The following is a 22476-nucleotide window of genomic DNA, read 5'->3' as shown; positions in this document are numbered from 1 at the left end:
GATCAAGCTCTGTGTAGGATGCAAAAATGGGTGGCCTTTCTCAGTTTTTTTCAGAGACACAGGGAGAGGAGCAAGAAGGCATTAGCATAAGTGAAAATGAGATAATAAACTTACAGAAAAGAAGTTTCATCGCTGAATCATTTTGAAATAAGACTCTGAGAGCTGTTCATACATGTGGTTAGGCCTAGCACACAGTATGCTCTTTATACTGTGTAAATTTTAAAAAATCCCCTGCATGCATGCCTTAAGCCTCGGGTACCGTACTTGCCACAAAACACAGAAACGTATATGCAATAGTGAGGATGGCCCTAATGTGGTCTAAATGCATATTTTTAAAATTTATTATTAAGGCATTGCCTTAATAAACTGTTATCTTTTCCCCCCTATTGATTCCTGCATGCAAGCAATGAAATTTCAATGCTTTGGAGTTTATGAAATGCTGAGATAGTGACATTCATATAAAGTTTTTGATCACAGAATGGGGATTACTGGGTGATACTTGGGCTGCATCCCAAGCAGTGTGGCCGCAGGTCAAGGGAGGGGATTCTGCATCCAGCTCTGGGGTCCCCAGCAGAGGAGGGGTGTTGACCTGTTGGAGCGAGTCCAGAGGAAGGACATCAAGGAAATTAGGGAAACTGAGCACCCTTCCCATGAGAAAAGGCTAAGAAAATTTGGTTTGTTCAGCTGGGAAAAGAGAAAGCTTCAGGGTGATCTAGTTGTGGCCTGTTATTACCTGAAGGAAGACAAAGAGGAGCTTTTCACAAGAGCATGTAGTGACAGGGTATGAGGGAATGGATTCAAACTAAAAGAGGATAGGCTTCGGTTAGATTTTAAGAAGAAATTCTTTACTGTGAGGTTGGTGAGGTACTGGAACAGGTTTCCTAGAGAAACTAGCAGACTGTGGCTGCCTTATCCCTGGAAGTGTTGAAGGCCAGGCTGGATGGGGCTTTGAGCACCTTGGTCTAGTGAAAAATGTCCCTCCAACAGGGGGTTAGAACTACATTATCTTTAGGTTTCATTCCAGTTCAGGCCATCCTAGGGTTCTGTGAGCTATCCAGGAACCTGTTTCTTTTTGCTGCTTGTGTTTAATCTTTTGAGACATTCTGAATTGTTGAATGAAGTTCAAGCATTGGAACTTTTTAAAACTGCTCTGATTTTCTTTTTCTTTTTTTTTTTTTTTTAAACTTGGCAGAGCAGGTGTTCTTCTTTAGGCTTACTCTGAGAAATTAAGGTGCTTTGGCAGAAATTTGCTGACGGGGTCAGACACCCACCAGGGAAGCCAGCTTGACTGAGTGAAGATTGGCAAATTTAAAGGCCATTGGGAACCCTTTAATAAGATGGAAAATGTTAGGCTTAACCAAAGAGGTGACAAAATAGCAGCCTGAGGATTCTTATGTTCTGCTGTACATGGAGGTACAGCGAATAACTGAAGGTCTGAGACTTCCTTTGCTCCAGTTCCAGTCAGACAAAAAATGTCACTGAAGTAGCTTCCCTAAAATGAAGCCTTTTATCCAAAAAATATTTGTTAAAAGAAAGACAGTGAAAGGCTTGCAAAATAATGTGCTTGGAAAAGTTGGAAATGTAAATGTAGCTGATCCCACTGTTAAATTTTGTCTGCAACAGAGTTTTGACTGTATTCATAGTGCAGATGTTTTAAACATCTTTCATGTCAAAGTAATATACTTCCAAAAGCATTTGGTTTTTTTTTGTTCTGAAAACTAACATAACATTCACTGTAGAAAAAGTGGCGGTGGTTGTCGTCCAAAGGAAAAAAGGGAAATTTAGAAACTTTTAGTGCACTAATTAAAAAACATGTCTCAAATTGTAATGATAAATGACAAAAACTATAATATTTGAAAAATAATATTTAAAAAAATTTTAAGTGAAAATCTGAAATGAAGCACTTTCTAGTTGAATGTACTCTTTAGTGCTGATGGTGGCTAGAGATGATTATTTTGTGGCAGAAAAAAAAGTCTGTTGCATTTAATAATTCTGATTTAGATAGTTGAAGTGTTGTGTGCTGGAAAGTGACATATTCAGTACCTTTTAACAAAGTTTCAATTTTAAATTCTTCATACTTTTTTTTTTAGGCTGAAGGGCTGCAGAGTAACCTTGTGTTTGAAGAAATTGGTCGTCGTGTAAAAGAGATGGGAAATGAATTGGTAAAGAAAGTAAACGCCGTATTTCAGTGGGACATCACTAAAGATGGAAAAATAGCAGTGCAGTGGAGTAAGTTGTATTGTTTATGTGATACCCCAATGCATTTTTGCTATGAAGTGGGATTAATTGTAATCATTCTAATTAAACTGATAGCTTGGAAATAAGCATAACATAGTAGATGAATATGCAGTGGGGCCTACAGATCTGAATGTATTCTGGGTGCACAAATGACAAGGAGGTCAGATAAACTTTGCAGGTACTAATCTTTCAAGGAACATACTTCTGTAACTTGCCTATATAGATGTAGGCATAGGTTATATCATCCTTTAGAACTTCATTGCATTTCCATTTCCATTTTCCAGATTGGGTTGCCACTGCACTTAGGAAAGCATGCTAAATTAGCCTGGTAGGACTGTTACATTAATTAGTCTGCTGGTGATGTATATGCTAACTGATCTAAAACAAATAAGTAATTATTTCTACTGCATTGTTCTTGTCACTTCAGTGAAAACGTAACCCAATTTGTTTCCTTTTAAACTTTCTGAGATCAAGGTTATTGGAGGCATAATCATGATTTCCCATAGTTTAAGCATGGGAGTGATTCATGATGAGAAACTAAAGCCTGTGATAGCAATGGCTCACAGCAGAACTTTTTCCTGATTAAATGAATAATAGAATTATGTGGTCTGGTAGGGGAAAGCTAGTTTCTAAAAAACCTTTTCTTCTTAAATTCTCCTTTGCTCTCTTTCTAAAGATATATATATTTGAAAACAACTCCAAATCTTCTTTTATTAATTGGCTAGATTTTTTTATCTTCGGAATTTTCTTTTTGGTTTTTTAGTTGACCTTCTGCTGCTTTATTGGTGGAGTGTAAAGATTTTCCAAGGAGAAAAAGCTTAGTGAGGTTGTACCTTCCAGGCCTTTTTGTGAAGAAATGAAAGTCTGGGTCAAGCCTGTTGCTTAGACTTCTTTTTGTTTGGTCCCAGTGGTTGGATGTACTCGAAAGAGTTTTGGGGACGATGCAGGTGAAGGGGCTGCCCTTTGAGAGGCTGAGAGGGGATACTTACAGTGAGTCAGATCAGGTCTGCCATTAGGTTTTATTCTGTACACTGTGACTTTTTTTAAACTATTGTTGAGCAATTTAGAAGCCTATAATTTCTCTTAATCCTTTCCTAATGTTGACCAGTAGAGATTCTGAGTAGCAAGACTGTTGTTAAGTTTCAGGAAAAATATTATATAGAAATCGATCCGGATAGTTGCTGCCTTGCTTTTTAGGCAGTTTTTGAGGGATAAAGAGTGATTTCCATTTGGCTAGAAGTTAATAAATGCCATGAATATACCTGTTGGGATTATGCAAGCTGATTGCCTATACATCAAAATGAGACAAGGGAAATACTGAATAATCCAACTCAGACATTCTGTCTTAAAATTCATTACTGCTCTTAATCATTTTTATTGTCTGCAGTTTTCCATTTTTGCATGAAGTAGTTTAAATTATGGACATGGTTAGAACTTTGAGAGAAGGCTTGCGAAGTTTTACTTGAGTTCTTGCTTATGTTTTTAGGTGATAATTAGAAGTGCATTGGTTAAACTCCAGAATACTTGAAGTGGAAATTTGTTTGTTGAGCAATCACTCTGTATTCCACATCAGTCCTGTCTAGCGAGACACTATTCATGTGTAACTAAATTTGGTACAAGTGATGGTCATGTTTATAATGACAATTAGAAAACTATTTCAGGTTGATTGATCATTTGATTTCTTGATCACCTAAATTCAATATTATATATGTCCAGAGAACAGAGGGATAAGTCAGTGGAGGAGAAATCTGCTGAGGGGTGTTTCAAGGTATGACTAAAATTTCTCGCTCAGGAAGTTCTGAAACTGCAAATTGCTGAATGCAGAACAAGCACACTTAGAGATTTAGGCCTGAGCAGTGCCCTTAATTGCCTCTGAGAATGCATTTTATTAGAGGGGAAACAGGTGAATGCTTTTGCTATTGTATTCAGATCAAGAGAGTGCTCCTGCTTCGAATAAATCAATAGTCAGCCTTTTGTCCTCTCCTGCTTCTCCTACTGAAGCAGTAGGAAAAAGGTACTGTTTTCTTCCTGTTCATATGTCTCTAGCTAAAAGGAATTAAATAGACATAGTTTCTGTTTGTCTTGTTCCCTCTGCTTCTGTTGCATTGAAAATTTTCTGTACTATTATATGCATTTGGAAAAAAACTTAAAGATCCCTGTGGGATGGAGGCTGGAGGAGCTAATCTAATATATTAAACATTTCCCGTTGCTGACTGCTATTAAGAGCTGAAATGAAACTTTTCCAGAAGCTTGGAAAAGTTACTGTGAAAATTTTTACAGTGCAGTCAGTTCCCTATGAATTACTGTAGTCTCTGTGGTGTAGTAAATAGGGAAGGCTGAAGGTAAATATCTAGGTGACCCAGCAGGGTGTTTCTAGAAAATGTTGTTTACTTTTCCTTTTAGGAGTATTGGTGTGCTAGTACTTCCTTTGTAGATCACTTTTTTTAAAAAGAACTTTCTGTGTCATCCTCTTTCTGTGTTTGTTTGTGTTTTCTGAATATTTTTGTTTGCCTTAAATTTCAAGGACTTTTTGAATGAGGAAAACAGGAACTGGTTAGTACTAAAATAGTTAGACTGCTACAAAAAAATCTAAATATAAAAATTTCATATTGTCAATAAAAAGGAGTTATGAAAATTCACTAACAGAATTTTAGGAATTATGACAACTGTAGTGTCAACCTTCACTGTTTGTCCCTACATGGAAAAAGAGCCTACTATTGTTGATGTCTGTTTAACTCCAATGGCACATTTTTAATGGCAAGCTATATATGTATCTGCATGATGAAATTTTTATTTGGGGAATATTTGAAGACACTTTCCTGCCTTTAAAAAGTATATACCCAAAAAACATAAAGCAAAAGACCTTCCAGAGGGAAATACTTGAGATTTATAAGCAGTTGCCAACTTAATTGTTTTTGCGTGTTTGCATATGTTACATTATTACTCAGTATTCAGGTATCTCTTCTACCAGATTCTAGTATAATATTCTAGTTCTAATTCTACCATTTTCCATGGTAAGTGCAGAAGAAGGTGGTAGTTTGTGAGTTTACATTCCAGGGAAGACAGCTTTCTTGCAGTTAGGATAGTCTCAATAATTTAAAGGATTACTGACTTTATGTGCTCTTTACAAGATCTCTGTATGGTCATCAGCAAGACTTTTGTAATGCAGATGAGCAATGACAGCCAGTTTGGAATATAGAACATTGACAATGTCATTTTCTCACTTGAGTTCTTGACTTTGTGAGTTGTTAATGTAATGTAAGCTTCCGTACACATTTAGAAATTTTAGTCTTCATCAAATTGATTTTTTACTTCAGTTTTTAAAGATAACAGTATAGTGTTACCTTTGCTATAGCTTGAGTTTATTTCAGTGTCGCTATTTTGACTGATTTTCAAAGGTGCTTCAGATTTTAATGTTACTCAACTCAGTTAGTAGAATTGCACTTCTTTACTGTACATTTAAATTTGGCCTGGGGGTTATTAGTTGATCTTCTGTGTGCAAGAATTTTAAATCCTTTTTGTAAATGTTATGCTGCTGGATTAGATAAATTCTGAATTATCTGTCTTTTCTAAGTAAAATTGCCATTTTGGAGGGTCAATCCCATAATGTACATAGCTACAAGAAAGCGAAAAGGAAAATATGACACTAAAATCAATTCACAATTTGGTTCACATAGCTAAATATTGCATACTTCTTCAGTGTATGGTCAAAATTCCTGACAAGTTGTCACCGAAACAACTTGTGTATGGGGAGGATAATTATTTTGGCTGAGTTTTTGTTTTGTTTTAAGCTGTGACTTGATGTTAATTAACTATCTATCTATCTATCTATCTATCTATCTATCTATCTATCTATCTATCTATCTATCTATCTATCTTTGTAAGGGCCTCCTAGGCCTTTACAAACATTGATTCTGGTTCTTTTGGGCTACCTTTCACTTATTTAATTGGATATATAGTTGTTCTGTCTTGTGTTTTAATTTTTTGACTTGTCACTTTTACACAGTTTTATGCTTTTGTGAAGAGTGCAGCAGTTGACAGTGCTGGAAGCAGTCTGGGCCCTGCAGCCCATTGCTAAATACTCAGTGGTTGTAGCTCCAGCATCTTCTGCTAATGTCCTTCAGCCTCTTCAGATCTGGGAAGGAAGCAGATAAGAGGAGGCAGCAGCCACAGCACAGGCGCTGTGTCCATTTCCGGGCCCCTCAGGTCAGGAAAGACATTGAGGTGCTGGAGCATCTTCAGAGAGGGGCAGTGGAGCTGGGCAAGGGTCTGGAGCACAAGTTCTGTGAGGAGCAGCTGAGGGAGAAGTACTTAGATGGGAGAAAAGACAGCTCAGTGGGGACCTTATCACTCTCTACAATTGCCAGCAAAGAGGTTGTAGCCGAGTGAGGGTCAGTCTCTTCTCCCTGGTAAGAAATTACAGGACCAGGAAAAATTGACCTCAGTCATGGGGTGCTGATGTTGGACATCAGGAAGAATTTATTCATGGAAAGAATGGGCTGTTCAGGGAGGGGCTGGGGTCACTGTCCCTGAGGTGCTCAAGAAATAACTGAGTATGGCACTCAGTGCCATGGTCTAGTTGTCAAGGTATTGATCAATTAAAACTTGAACTCTGTGATCTCAGAGATCTTTTCCAGCCTTAATGATTCTCTTATTCTGTGAAATTTGTTCTCGTGTATGCAATTGATCTGATATTTTTCAAACTTTAAGGAAACAAAAAGTTCTTTTATTTTACTATATTTACATTAATTTCTAATGTTATAACTGCAACTGTGACATTCTGATCTGTACTTTCTGCAGTAAGCCAGGATTTTTAGAAGTCGAGTGAAATTTGTGAATTGAATGTGTCTTTTGTTGGTTCAGAGAGAGATCTTTATGGAGGCACTAGTATTATAACACTAGTCTGTTTAACCAGCAGTGGCCTTTCCTTCTGTGCAGTTCTCTGTGGATGGTGTGAAGCCATGAAGAGGTGTAGAGCAATTGACTGTGCACTCAGGATGTGAAATTTTGGGCAGCTCATCTGCTATGTAAACAATGTTGAACTGTAATCTCTGACAACTGGCTTTAATTAGTGGTATTTCTGTATAAAAACAAGCTGTTCTAATTCAAGAGGATGCTGAATATCCTTTTAAAAGAGGTAAAGCAAGTATCAATATCTCAGAAATAAGTGTAGTGGTACTGAAACTACCTTCACTTTTTAACAAAAACCTTAATTGATAACCCACCCCAGCCTTTTCCAGTTTGTTTCACTACCTAAAGCATGCTTTGCTTTCTCCTGCATATGTATTACTTATACAACAATAGCCCTTTTTTTCAGGTATTGTAAAATACTAATTTTTTTTATATTTTTGGAGTTAAGGTTTCATTTCAACTTTGCTTTCCATAGAGAAAAGGTAATGCTGTTGAAATCTGTTGGCTGATATTTAATGGCACTCCAGAACAGTACTCAAAAGGGTTTGCCCGTCTGTTGCTTTTCTTCATGTTACTTAAGTTAGTGATGAAGGCAGGAGATGTTTCTGTTCCTTTCCAGTTCTCAGAAGAATAAAACTTTGTTATGAGAACTGGAGAGAAATTGTTACATGTAGTTGGTTGTGAACAGCTGATAAATTAAGGTGAAATTGCTCAATAATTTATGAGGCAGTATGACTTCAGGCAATGAAGAGTGGGTAATACTTGTTTTTATTTGGTTAGCAGTTGAGTCTTGTATTGCCCTTACTTATCCACTGTAAAGCAATATAAAACCCAAACAAAAAAAAAAAAAAAGTCTGACTGTTAATATTTTTCTCCTAGAAGGGGTAAGGCACTCTTCAAAGTCAAAAGAAAATTCTTACCCCAAATACTAGGTTTTGGACAAACTGCTATAAAATGTCAATGTTTACTCTTTTATCTAGTGTTTTGACTCCTATATATGTGAATTTTCTTCGATTTTTTTTTTTTTTATCTCTGACAACAGCATCTTTTTGATGATAATAATGAATAGATTTTTAATCATTGTAATATAACACCTACATATCTAAGTAAAAGAACAAAAATTTGACAGAAAAGTAGCATTTAATTCACTTGAACTTCTTGATTCTACTTTTCTGCCAGATACGTAATAGAATGGGTTCCAGAGGGCAAACAAGAGGGCACTCTCTGGTCATTGGAAAGCTAGGATTTTTCTGCTCTAATGCTTGGAACCTGTTCTGGCATTCAGGTTATTTCGTTCTTTGCTAGTTTATTTATCCACAAGCTAGTGCTCTATTTTAGTCTCAATTGTCTTTTCAGTATTCTAGCCTAGGTGGAGGTCAGGAGGGAGGAAAGTGGATTGTGTATGTTTCTAATCTTTCTGGTTGTTTTATTGCCCTGCAAAGAAATGAACGAGCTAGTTTTTGTGGTAGTTTTTAATTCTTTGTAAGGTGGGGAGTTACTTTCCTTCTCTAAATACTAATATCTGATATATTTTGGATCACTCTTTCTCCACAGTGTCACCTTCCTTTTTTAACTACTTGCATTAGAGAGGTCAACTCATTTATGATGAAGCCTACAAAATGGGATGGATCAAGGAACAATAATTCTATTGTTCATTCTCCATGTTTTTTTAGAAAAGACAGTTTTGCTGTGAGAGTGCTCTACTTTTGTGGCTGCTTATTTTTTTTTTCTTTGTTTTCTTCCCTATCAAAAATCTTAACGTTATTTACAAAGAATCTAGAGGAAATGGAAATAACCTTTTTGACATTTTTGGGAAAAGAATGTACCATTCAATCGGGGTTTTTTTGGGTTGTTTTTTTTTTTTTTTTTTTTTTTTTTTTTTCCCTTGGTTTTTTTTTTCTCTTAGAATTTCTAGTAACTAGTAAGGATTAATTCCAGGTGGGATTAAGGATTTGAGGTGATCAGCTTGAGCTTGGTACCCAGCAAGGTTATGGAGCAGACCATCTTGATTGTGATCACTCAGCACATGTGGGAACCAAGGGGCCAGGTTCAAAGCCAGCCCGGGTGTAGAAAAGGCAGGTCCTGCCTGACCAACCTGGTCTCCTGTTATGACCAGGTGAGTCTCCTCAGCAAAGCCTTTGGCACTGTGTCCCACGGGATTCTCTTGGGAGAGGTGGCAGTCCACAGTTTGGACAGTCATAATCTTTGCTGGGTAAAAAATTGGCTGGATGGCTGGGCCTGGGGAGTGGTGGACCCAGTCACAAGTGGTGCTCTCCAGGGCTCAGTATTGGGGCCAGTCCTGTCTAGTATCTTTAATATCATTGTTGTTGGTCTGCATGAGGGCATTGAGTGTCCCCTCGGTCCTTTCACAGGACACCAGTTTGGGTGCAAGTGTTGATCTGTTGGAAGGTGGGAAAGCTCTGCAGAGGGATCTGGGCAGGTTGGATCAATGGCCTAAGGCCCATTGGATGAGGTTCAGCAAGGTCAAGTGCCAGGTCCTGCTGTTGGGTCACAACAATCCCATGCAGTGCCACAGGCTGGGCAGAGTGGCTTGAAAGCTGCAAGCTGCCCAGTGGAAAAATATCTGAGGCTTTAGATGACAGCTGGCTAAACAGCTGGCTAATGGGCCAGTGTATGCACAGGTATTCAAGAAGGCCAGTGACATCCTGGCCTGTATTAGCAGTAGTGTGGCCAGCAGGACCAGGACAGTGACTGACCCCCTGTGCTTGGCACTGGTGAGGCCACACCTCGAGTGCTGTGTCCAGTTTTGGGCCCCTCACAAGAAAGACTTTGAGGTGGTGAAGCGAGTCCAGAGAAGGGCAGTGGAGCTGGGGAATGGTCTGGAGCACAAGTCCTGTGAGAATCAAGGGTCTGGAGCACAAGTCCTGTGAGAATCAGCTAAGGGAGCTGGAAGTGCTTAGCCTGGAGAAAAGGAGGTTCAGGTGAGACCTTGCTGCTCTGTACAACTGCCTGGAAGGAGGCTGCAGCCAGGTGGGGGTTGGCTTCTTCTGCTGCTGCTGGAACAGGTCAGCCAGTGACAGGACAAGAAGAAATACCCGCAAACTGCAGCATGGGAAGTTCATGTTGAACATCAGGATAAATTTTTTCACAGAGGGCGTGAGTCACCATCCTTGGAAGTGTTCAAGGAACTGCTGTATGTGGCATTTAGTGCTGTGGTCTAGTTGTTAAGGTATTGGGTCTTTTCCACCCTTAATCATTCTGTGATTTTGTAAACATAAATTATTTACCTTGATTATGGGTGCCATGATTGTGCAATTTAAAGGTGTGGTTGTGCTGTGAGAGGTTAGTGTTATTGTAGATATTGATGGTAAATGATGGGATTTGGCTAGGAAATGGAGAAGGAGAACAAGGACTTTAATAATTTTAAGTAATATCTTAATGTACAACAATGTAACAACTCTTAATTATGTACTCTATTCAAAATAAAACTTAAGGGTTGTGAGAACTTTTCTGAGTCATTACACCTATTTAATTGTTTTTGTCATCTAAACCTGACACTGGTGAGACTGATGGAATAAAGTATATAAAAATTTCTTGTCAGCCAGTACTTAGTGAAGAAGAAGTTGTGTTTTGGGAAGATGGTATGTCAGATTTTCAGTATCTGGGTCTCTTCTGGAGCAGTGTAGGAATTCTAGGGACAGGGAAAAAAAAATTAATGCCAGCAGAATGAAGTACAAGAAGGGATTCCTAAGGTCCAGAAATAATTCAAAACAGTTGATTAGGAACTGCAGGCATCCTAGACACCATGTCTGTGTCTTGTGAATTAATCTGTAGTGCTTGCTGACCTTGCCATTTGTCTCAAAGGGAGCAGCTTGGCTACACTAGTATGGTGCTTAACATTAGCAGCATTTGGGTAGAGGTGTATTTTAAAAGCACTTGGACAGTTAGGCCTGGTTAACTTAGTCTGAAAGCTGGTATCCACTCTCAGACTTTAGTTAGTGTGTGTGACTTGCATTTCATGATTCAGTAGATGATTTTTTTGTTTTTTGTTTTCCTAATAATACTATGCTCTTGTAGGTTATGCAGTCACAATGTTAAAGGCTCAGGTATGTTAGATCATGTAGAAGCTATTCTGGGCCACAAGGATATTGTTACACAGCCCCTACCCACAAACACAAATGTACAGATAATTCATCTGGTGCTCAGTAACCTTTTTTAATGTCTTCCTGTATTGCTTGAAGTTAGTGATATTCATTAAATCTGTTCCAGGATTTATAATTTACCTTAAAATCAATTGGAAAATAATAATTCAATATGTCACTTCTCGCTGAGCAATGTTGTATACTTCAGTCCCTATCTAGTTCTGTTGTAACTGGATAAATATTGCTTAAAGTAGATTTCAGAAAATGAAATACACTGAAGCTACTCCCAGTCTCTATAGTTCCCCTTACCCTGTCAAAAAATTATTTGGAAAACAGTGGCACATAAGATAGCTTATGCAGAAATAAAGCTCCATTTTAAGGCAAGGGCCTTAAAATTTGTCCATGAAGAGCAACCAACTGTCATCCATGATTCTGTGATTAGAGATGTCATGTTGTTACGGGAATATCCACATGAATAATGTGTGGGATGGGGGCGTGATGGATCAAGAGGCAAAGGTGTAAAGGAAAGACAGGAATTCGCAAAATCTGAGAATGACTCAGCAGAGCACATCCTGTCAAAATAGTCTTCTAAAAAAATGACACAATACCTGATAGTGTTAGCTTTGTAGTAGATTATTTTGGCAGGTCATTTGGCATGGGAAAAGAACCCTCTGAAGCTACAGACACTTGGAGGAATTTTTGTCTTTCCAGGAGAGAAAGACAGATAATTGGCAAGGCTTTAAACACTCCTTGCATGAAGCAGAGTAGGCTATATTGTGTTGCCTGGGGGACAGACCAGGGAAAATGGGCAGTGTGTTTGAACACCACTACATTTGCCTTGTCAGACTACAACTAAGTCTGGTTTTGAACTTTAGAACTTTATTTCTGAATTAAACATTTTGCAGTAAGTGCACTAATTAGTACCTTGTGCATCTTCAGTGTCATTTGGAAATAGATTTTACCATCACTGCAAGAATTTTGAAGTCCTTGCTGTAAACACCCTCCCCTTCAGTACAGGAATAATTTTTTGTTTTCTTTCATTGATGAAGAAGAATTATACCTCATTTATTTTCTAAGTAGCTGATATCTGATAGTTTAGACTGGATGCTTTATAATAATAATAAGGAAAGTACTGTTCTTAAGCCTGAAAATTTTCTCTTTATTTTGAAATTAAACTGACTTTGCTCTTGCTTCTCAGCAATTGACTTAAAAAATGGCTCTGGAGCAGTGTATCAAGGACCTGCCAGAAATTCTGCTGACACTACCTTCACTCTCTCGGATGAGGATTTTATGGATGTGGTACAACAAAAGATCAACCCCCAAAAGGTAAAGCTTGGGTGTCACAGACATACTCTTTTGTATGTAAACATATTATTTGCCTTGCATCAAGCTGTGGTTCATGACTGTTTGCATTCTGAAGTCCTAAACCCTGGGATGTTTTGAGAGTGGGGACCAGAGTCAGATGGGGTACAGGCACATCAGTATCTCATACTAAATTAGCCAGAAAGTGTGAGGGGGGTTTTATGCCATCTTTATTATCTTAAGACAAAAATAACCACAAAGGGCTAAAGCAGGGCCCTGAAAACACCAAGGTTGTGGATTCAATACCTGTATGGGCTGTTCACTTCAGAGTTGAACTAGATTATTATTCTGGATTCCTTCCAACTTAGAGTATACTGTGATTCTGTGACATCAAGCCTGGCAGTGCAAAGTTAGGACTTTGTTTACTTTCTGGTACTTCACATTGTACAATTTTCCAGGTTCGTCAGTTTGATCATTCAGGCTGTTCTGATTGTCATGTTGCAGGAAGTTGATGTTAGTTGCAGTGGTCTGTTTTATTGCTAGTAGTGCAGCACAGAGAAATGTCAAGACAATGCATGCATGTAGATGCAAATTTACCTAAACCTAAATTTTTCAGGGAAATAAAGATTTAAGGAAGGTCTATAATCTATGTCTGCACTTTTAGCTTCTTGGAGTAATCAACTGCTTAAAATGACTAATTTTACTAATAAAAATGCCTTGTGTAAAAGTAATTTAAACTGTCACAAATTTAATATGTCAGCTTACAGATTAAAGTTTGAGCAAATGAAAACTTTAATTAAGCTCATCATATATCAAACAGTTCCTTTTCTTTGATCTTCAGCAAAGTTGTTGGAGACTTTGATTGTAAATTGGAGACTAATCACGGTGAATATATTTTTTACAAGTCTTACGTACCACATGAGTAAAATCCTTTGTGACTCTCTGTATACAGCAGGCCTAAACCATAAACAAACAAGATGTTGATGTGTAATCATCAGAATGCTAAAGAACAGTGACTGTAATTCAGGAGCATCATCTATGTTTAGGAATTAGTGTTTCCTTTGAGTTTCTGTGAAGTTTTCCGTCTAAAGAAGCTCAAAGCATCTATTCAAATTCTTTTCTGCTGGCTCTTTCTATTCTTTATTTGAATGTATTTCAAGCTAATGGAACTATGCAAAAGAACATTTAAGGAACTTTCAAAGGGATTTCAAACTGCAAAGCCATTGGGAAGAAAAACTAGTTTTAAAGAAATAGGAACTAGGTTGAAACAGTCTATATAGCTCTTTGAAGTAGGGAGAATAAAAAAGGTAATATACCAGCATTGAAGTGAAAATAATGATTGATTTATGACTTTGCAAATGCAACAAAATCTTGCGAATTTCCTGTTTGTTGTAATATGCTATGTATAAAGCCATTGCATTTCTTTGGCATATGTGTGTAATATATTGTGCACGTTTATGTTTGTATTTGTTACAAATTTGAGTGTGTAGCTTACATTTTCATTATATAGCCTTTTCATTCCATTATTTCATTTCTTATAACGATATATGGATGTTTGTAGTGTGAGGGAATGATGCTGGGAGTTTTATTTTTTGTGCCCTGCTGAAGTTTTGCTATCAGATTCTGTGAAGGCATTTGTCCTACAGCTGTAGAAATGCTCTATGTGGAAGGGAACAGAGGCCACTGAAGTTGCTTTGTATTTATTTTATTTAATTTTCCCCATGAGTGCTAGAGTTGGCCTTGTCTGCACTAGATAAAAAATCTGGTTTTGAATGGTATTAGAATTGTTTTTTTTAATAACTGATTAAACATTGTGCACTGAAGGCTTTCTCCTAAGTGCTAAACAGCCATTCTTTGGCTTCTTTTTTTGTTCTAGTGATTCTTTGGTTTGTGAGTAAACAGTTGAATACATGTTTCCCTCCCCCTCTTCTGTTTTTTTAGGCTTTCTTTTCTGGTAAACTTAAAGTGAAGGGGAACATCATGCTGAGCCAGAAACTGGAAATGATCCTGAAGGACTATGCCAAACTCTGAACTGCTTGATCATCTACCACAGCAGTGAAGAACTGTAAAAGACTGAAACTCAATTAGTTCAGAACCAATGATTTGCAGGCTAGTTAACATCAATGTACTGATTCATTATACTGCTAATACACAAGCTGATTTAATTGCTGTAGACAGAAGTTATGAAATGAACATAACTCTTCTTATTGTCCCTTTCTAATTTCTCAGCAGTGGTAGAGAATCATACTTTTCTGATTGTACATCTTTATCTAAATAAAATATATTTAGTTCTTACAAAGAAGCATATATTTCTATGTTAATTCTGAAGAAAATTAAATCAATAGACTTCATTAATATCTCCTTTTATGTGTCTGTCAGTCTTAATTCATCTTGCCTTAGATAGACTTAGTTTCTATGAGTCTACCTGGTTTATTATTTAAACTAATGTTTTTTGTCTCAAGCTCACGTGATTGTATCAAAATATCTGGAAGGTGGAAGTAAATTCCATTTATTTACATCGTGTCATTTTGTGGGCTTGTCATGGTTAGAGCCTGGCACAATGCCAGTGCCCCCACAAAATCACTTCCTTTTCTGGCACCTACTGTGAGATGTGATCAGAGACAGAGCAAAGCAGGCTCCAACTTAAGGTTAAAAGGAAAAAAACATTTATTAACTTACAACTACAAAGGAAGACACACAAAACACATAGAACACAAGATGAAAACCTTCCAAATTCTTCCTCCTCCCCCCACCAAATTTCCAATTCCACTGCCACCCTTCAGACAATCGATTCTCAGTCTCTCGAGAAGAGAGGAGTCCCTCTTGCGCCACATGACTTCCATGTCCAGTGCTCTCACCACTGCACATGGATCAGAGCTGTTTCTAGGGTTTTTCACTTTAAGGATACTTTGACCAGTTCCAAAGGGAGCACAGTCCTTCTCCTTTTGGGACACCTGTCCCCCCCAAATTTCACCCCCTGGGGCCGAGGGGTCTCTTGAACAGAGATCGTCTTCTTCTTCTTCTCTTCTTTGAAGCGGAGGGCACCACCACCACTCTCCTCGCCCTTTGTCTCTGTTCACTCCTCCACATCACTGCACTCTCTTGGCTCTGAGCCATCGCCTCCCCCTAGAACACAGTCTCTGTGTCACAGAAACACCAGTGGTTCTGCCGTGGCTACACAAGAAAAGTCCAGCCCAAAGCCACTCCATCATCTCCTCCCACCTAGAATTCTTCTCAACATCTCCTCAATCTCAACATCTTCTCAATCTCATCAACTTCAGGAGGAATCAGCATTAGCAAGGTTCCCATCTTCCTCAGAGGGGTTAAAATTCCGGAGCTCTCTGCCGGTTTACTTCGTCAACTCCCACGCCTGGCTGCCCTGCTGGGCACCCCCCCCTTCTCCTTCACGCCGGGCCACTATCACAGGCACCACAGGCACCGGTTCTGTCTCTCTCTCCCTCACTCCAGGGTGGGGGGGGGGAATGGAGGATGGCTGCCCGAAGCCCTTGCAATGTTCTCCTCCACCCTTGGGCCCAGCCTGGCCTACCTGTCTCCGGCCACATGGCTCCCCTCCCCCCCTGCCCAGCCAGATCTGGGCGGGGGCGGGGGGGGGGTCTGCTCACTCTCAAGCGGGACACCAAGAGGAAGTTCCCCTGGGAGATCACAGCCTTTAACCCCTGTGTGCTCAGAGGCGTATCCATGCCCTCAGTGGACAAACCAGGTGCCAATATTAAATCTGAACACCGATTGGCTTGCCCACACCATCACAAAAAACTTCATTTCCTCTTAAACCACGACAGGGCTTTTTTTTCCTACCAGAAAAAACCTCTTGGAACTTTGGAACCCATATTGATTAGACATTTTCATGTGCTACTCTTGTAAATCACAAAGTGGTTAACATTTATTGTCTAGGGGAACCTTTTTCATGTGAGATGCATTAACACTGTGCCAAAGTCCATCACTGGAGCCAAACTGTTCATGTAAATTCATTCTCATAAGGGCTGGCATCATGGCAGCAGGGAAAAATGGAAGTGAATTCCTCATTTTGAACCTATGGCCAGAACTGAGTTAGCATCTCTAGCCGTATGTATTCCTCAAGAAATTATGCTTTAATCACTGATTGTCACATGAACACCTGGAAATTTGATTTCATCAAAGTGACCAACATTTTGCATGCTCAGTTATCTTTTTTTCACCTTCAGACATGTTCTGTATTGTTACTTTTTGGAGATGGAAGAACTCAGGCCATCTGAGGCTTTTCTTCTTGATCAGAGGATCTTTTAGAAGATGAAACTTTAAATTCTTTGGGTTGTTTTTTATCCCAAAATGGGAAGGTACTTTCATTCCCTGACTTTATGAGCAGACTATAGCCATTAAAGAACCTTGTGGGGCTGCAGATGAGCTTGATAATTTGAGAATAAATTGTACATGTTCTAATACTAAGTCATATTCTCAACAAATTTATTTCTTCACAGCTGTACTATCAGCCATGCTTTGGATCAAGTGGAGAAACATAAAGTATGTCAACAAGTATCTCATGTAATTCACATCATGAATAGATGGGAAACAGAACAGATAAGAAGTTTGCCATCTTAAAGAGGCCAACAAGTAGAAAATATGGAAGAAATGTCTCTACCACTTACCATTTACTTTTTTCATAGCAGTCATTTTCATATGTAATATGACTTAATAATTGCCTGTACTGCCCAGCTTCTATTTATCAAGCAGGTTTGTGTCAAATAGGTAAAGGGATCTCCTCTTAGTTTCTCTGAAGAAATTGCATGAGAAAGAGAGATTGATTTCAGCTTTGTAATTTTATGCATGAACCTGGTACACCAAAACTCCTGGTTTTTTATATACATATTTCCTGCCTATAAATCTATATATACTGCCATAAAACTATGTGTATTAAAGAAAAAGGAACTGTGAGTAACTAACTGTGAGACTAGGAAAGCAATTACCAGTACATCCATATAAGAGTATGGTATTTGTTGTAAGTTACATTGTCTTGGTAATTCTCAACAAGTGGGGTTTTTTTTTCCCCCCCCTCAACCCCATAAACAGTCTGAAATCTGAAAGTACTGCTTCACAATGAATGAACAGAGTGTTACTAAGCATTTTTTCTTTCCTCTATTTAAGTGAGAAGCAAAAATATTCAGATGGGAGAAACTGGTAATACTGAAATCTGTTGCAGTTTAAGAGGTTGGAGATTACTAAAGAACATAATTTTATTAAATATCTTGGTATGTGTTGGTTGAGAATGAAAGATTTATAGCTTCTCTTGTAATTTCTACCCTGCATAGTTTCAGCTGGACAGAAAATCTTTAATCTGGCTTCAGCTTTGTCCCACACAGTGAACTGGTTGCAGATGTTAACCTTGAGTGGAACAGAAAGTCCTGTTCTTCCTTTTGCTTCCCATACCCAGGCTACCTGAGCACACCTTTCAGGATTGTGATAGACTCTTTTTAGGAGTATAACTCAGGTGTTTAATTATTTCAATGTTTTGTGGCCTCAATAGCCACTGTTGATTATTTTGGCATGTTGATTTTATTTCTAGTCCAATGTGTTTACCCTAAGAATGTTCTAGTTAGCTGATTTTAGTTAGTAACTTGACTTGCTTACTGCTGCAGATAAGGTCAGTTTGCTGTGTTGAAAATATACGTGATGTGGTTTGGAAGTTTTGGCTTTTGTTTTCTTCCTAGTACTTGGAAAACTTCTGTTAATATTTACTGGCTTTTAGGAGTATTCTCAAGAACAAGTAGTAAACTCAGTATTTTTATGAGAATACATGGACAGAAATGTTGGCCAGTTTGGAAGGTGGTGGTTCGAGAGTGGCTGATTGTCAGCTGCTTTCATCTAGAACAGCCTTCCTGCTTCAGGGTATTGGGTATTCAAACCTTCCAATGTCTCTTTTGTCTGAAGATGTGCAACGGCAAAACATCCTTTCCTTTCAAGGTAGCTGCTTCTTTGAATATTCTTTCTTTGTCAGCAATGAGTGCCTTGGATTGCAAAGCCACACTTGTTTACCAAGCAGCTCAGATAACACTTCAGTGAGACTGCAAAATTTAGTAGAAAATAAGGAGGCTTTTGCAAGCATTTTAGCAGTAAGATTCTTAGCAGTGCATATAATCACTTTAATGTAGAGTAGAAGATTTTCTGTCCTGAATTGCCATATGTGCCTTACAGTGTTTTGATTAATAGTGTGAAAAAAGTGATGCCTGGATGTGAACGTAAAGTCTGGACATCAGGTTTCATGACACTAACAAAAGAATTCAGTTGTTCATCTTTCTAGAATAACTGAGTAACTGCTACACATGGCATAGTATCATTGTATTTCTCTTTTCCTTTCTCCTTACACTCATTACAATCTTCCTGCTGGCTTGCAATTCTCCAAAAAGTAAATTGTGATTCCACTGACATGTGTCCTCTTCAGTCATTTATGGGTTTTCCAATTAAAGTAATAATGGATGGGGAAAGTTTATGCTTTCTAGTCAGTGGAATTGTTCTTACTAGTTTGTTTCAGAGGAGTTCAATACACCTTCCAGCTACCACCAATAATTACAGTTAACACCTCTTTAAAAGTTGACAAGTGCATTTATATTCTAGAATACTAAAATAAGTAAAAGTGGGGAGGAGCAGAGGTGTGATGTAGTGGTATACTTGAGCAACTTCAGGCAGAGGAACCTGGATGTTGTCTCCTCTAAGGATTATTCCCACCCCCCATTACAGGAGCTCACTCCTAATGGTTATTTGTATTCTGGTTCATTGGGCAGCATTCCCTGTAAAAGGTTCTTTATCAGTCAGCAGTTACTTTGTTAAATTAAAAAGCTTTATGAAACTGAAGGATTCAGTGATATCATAAATAAAGTATTCTAAGTTGGATAAACAGGCAGTTTTAAAATAGTTTAGTATTTTTTTTTTAAAGGAAAGTTGGATAAACAGGCATATTTTAAAATAGTTTAGTATATTTTTTTTTTAAGGAAAAGACTCTCTAATCTAATGCAATGTACCCCAACAGAAGTTAATGTTGCTGAAGTTATGTCTTCTTTTTCCTTCCACAATGCCTCGGGGCAGAGTAGCATTCAGAAGGTGATGACTTTGTTTTCACATAACGTAGCCTCCTAGCATGAGCAAAGATCTTGCTTAAGCCAGGAGAAAAGGAAATAATAATATCTCCATATTCCTGCTATGGAGTTTTTAATTCTACTTCAGCTGGTGCAGATACCTTCCTACTTGCGTGAGCATGAGTTCTCCACAATTCATCTGAATAAGAAATTTTGTCTTTTAGGCCCTTGGCTGTTTCTTCAGCAGACTGACCTAAAAATTACCGGACATCAGCAGAAATGAAGTCAATTAGGAAAAATAAAGTAGACTATGAATGTGGTTTCATTTATATGATTTCAATAGTACCCTCATGATACAATTCAAATGTTTCATTTGTCTAAAAATCAGTTCACTGAACTGGCATGATAAGATCTTAGATGAGTGGGCAGGCTGAGCTCCGAGAGGTGCATCTGTTTGTGTCTCTCAGTAAATACTATCAAAGTTCCCATTGTCTGCTAACTTAAATCACATATTGAAAGGTCACTGTGTCTCAAAGATAGAATCAAGCAAGGTATAATAATATGCAAAATTGTCTGAATTATGTGGTGTAATGGTGTGCATCTTTCTAAGAGCCATTTTAGAATACTAATTTCCTTACATTTCCCTATGCTACATTTGTCCTGATGATGTCAAGTGCTTTTTTTCCACTGGAATAAAAAATCACAGAAGTTGAAAGAACAATTGAGAATACCCACATTTGAATAAATATATCATTTAGGTTAATATTAAATGTTTCTGAATTTCTAGTTATAGAAGCATATAGTCTCATACACTCATAAAAGAGTTTTTAAAAATATCAGCAAGTTGGTGTATGGAATTTGTCATTTCTTTTTAACCAGTTCTTCCTCTTTCCCTTTTCCTGCCTGTGCTCTTGCATTTTGCCGGTTGTCTTGTGAAGGCATGTCAGAAGAAGTATGAACATAGGTTAACGTAGTAGTCAGTAGTTCGTGAAGATTTGAATTTGGAATGGGAAAGAAGAGCCCATTGTGGTAATCTAGATTTCATCTGGATCTCACTCAATGTCATGACAAGTGAAGCTCCCATAAAAGTCTTACAGTTATGATTCCAGCGCTACCATGAACTAAGGAAATAAAAGGGAATGAGTAGACATAAGTTTGTGTTCCTATCTCAGTCTGTGTTCCTAACTGCAGCCCACACAAAAAAGGTATGTTACTGTAAATGCTAAAATAACAATTGTAGTGAGTTGTTGAGGTTTTGTTGCATTCTCTAACCAAGTAGTCTCCTGTTCCTTCACATTTACAAAGAAAAAGAAAGGAACCATACTCATCTCATACTAGAGTCGAACTACTAGTCCACAATCTGGCTAGTGTTTCCAAAATTATTAGGACAGCAAGTACACATAGAAAATAGAAATTGAGTTGCTGTCTCTTTCAATCAATGTGCCTAGGTTAGATTTCAAAGCAGTACACAAGTATTTTTCCTCTTACAGTGCTCTTTGTGTGTTTTTCTTCACTCGTAGTCTCTCCATTGAGGTGAAGACCATGAGGCTTGTGAAGCTGCCTGACCTTTCTATTCCCAGCTCCCCAGTGTCTGCTTCTCTTCTGCCCAGAGCTGGTCTGTGCTCTGCACAGTTCAGCCTTCTGCTGCATGAATCTCAGCCTGATTTTCACGAACAATGGGAAATGCAATGGTTATCTGCTGTAACCTTATCTGAGCTTATAATAGCTCTGGTGCTGAGAGCCTTGTAATCCTATTAAATTATGATAAAAGGTAGCAGAGTTTCTGACTGAATGTAATACATGTGGGTTTTTAGGTGTTTCTTTTTTTGTGAAGGCAAAATGAGTCCACCTGAGGACTGTATCAGGAAAAATACAACTTTCCTAGCTCAAAAGATATTTTAGATGAATTTCTGATTATTTTTTCAGTCTGTTTTTACATGTGTGATGAAGGACAACAAGCAAAATTGTAAATGTAGAAAAGAAGGAGGAAAACAGAACAAAATCACTTGTCATTTTTCTTTTTCTGAATTAAATAAGGCTTTAACAGGTGGAGAATTGTTCCCTGTGTGGTCTGCGATGCACAACACTGATTCAGATGGCTTAAGTGAATGCCCAGAAATCATCTATCTCTGAGGCTGCCAATGGTCAACACTGACTAAGGTCCAGTTTCACTTTACAAAATTCTTCTGGTAACTGATCTGGCTCATATCTGGAGGAAAATAAAACATTTGTGGTCATTCAAGGTTAGTGTGAGATTTTGTTCTGTTTTCAAAAAATATATATGTATCTGCATGCCTTTTGCAACTTCAAGTGTGTTGATTAATTCCAGACCACTTAATAAGCCTGCAATTTCAGTAGTTTTCATTGTCAGACTCTGAGGCTAGTGCTGTTTATTATCGGAATACCTTATTTTGTTAGGAGATACCAATTTACAGTCAGAATGGCATGCTTTCATTTAATTTTCCAGTATTCCAAAAAGAGCTGCTGAAACCACTCATCAGAGGACAAACGCTCAGTTAATCAAATCCCTGCTTGGTGATGTGAGATCATGTGAGGGCCTCTTGCTATTTCCTAGCAGGACTACAATTAATGAAGGAATTTTCATTTATTTATGGCAGTTTCTGTAACCATAGTAGACAGTCGTACTAAAGTAGACGGAGAGACTGCAGCACACAGGGAATCTTTCTAGTGAAGGTCTTGGAGACGTAAGGAAATTTTTTTTCACAGTGGTTTGAACACCAGAGGCTGTGATGTATCTTCATATCTCTTCATGTAACAGTTCTCCTATAACAGCTTTGGACTCCCCTGATTGTAATGCACTTTATTTTTATTTCAGCTCTAAGCTTCAATAGTAAATG

The 22476-nt window shown here is 38.1% G+C and overlaps 1 protein-coding gene across 2 annotated transcripts in view; it reads left to right on the top strand.

The window, feature by feature from the left end:
- HSD17B4 (hydroxysteroid 17-beta dehydrogenase 4) overlaps positions 1 to 14911 on the top strand; it is a 63567-nt gene extending 48656 nt beyond the window's left edge. For both annotated transcript variants that reach the window (XM_009096355.3, XM_018921215.3), the window contains exons 22-24: positions 2091 to 2229; positions 12451 to 12578; positions 14496 to 14911. In XM_009096355.3, the coding sequence (XP_009094603.2) occupies positions 2091 to 2229; positions 12451 to 12578; positions 14496 to 14585 (357 nt within the window). In that variant the 3' untranslated portion in view covers positions 14586 to 14911. The remainder of the gene's footprint in view (positions 1 to 2090; positions 2230 to 12450; positions 12579 to 14495) is intronic.
- The last annotated feature ends 7565 nt before the right edge of the window (positions 14912 to 22476 follow it).

The sequence above is a fragment of the Serinus canaria genome, chromosome Z (assembly GCF_022539315.1).
Source record: "Serinus canaria isolate serCan28SL12 chromosome Z, serCan2020, whole genome shotgun sequence".
In the NCBI taxonomy this organism is placed as follows: domain Eukaryota; kingdom Metazoa; phylum Chordata; class Aves; order Passeriformes; family Fringillidae; genus Serinus; species Serinus canaria.
This window is presented reverse-complemented; position numbering and strand designations above follow the sequence as displayed.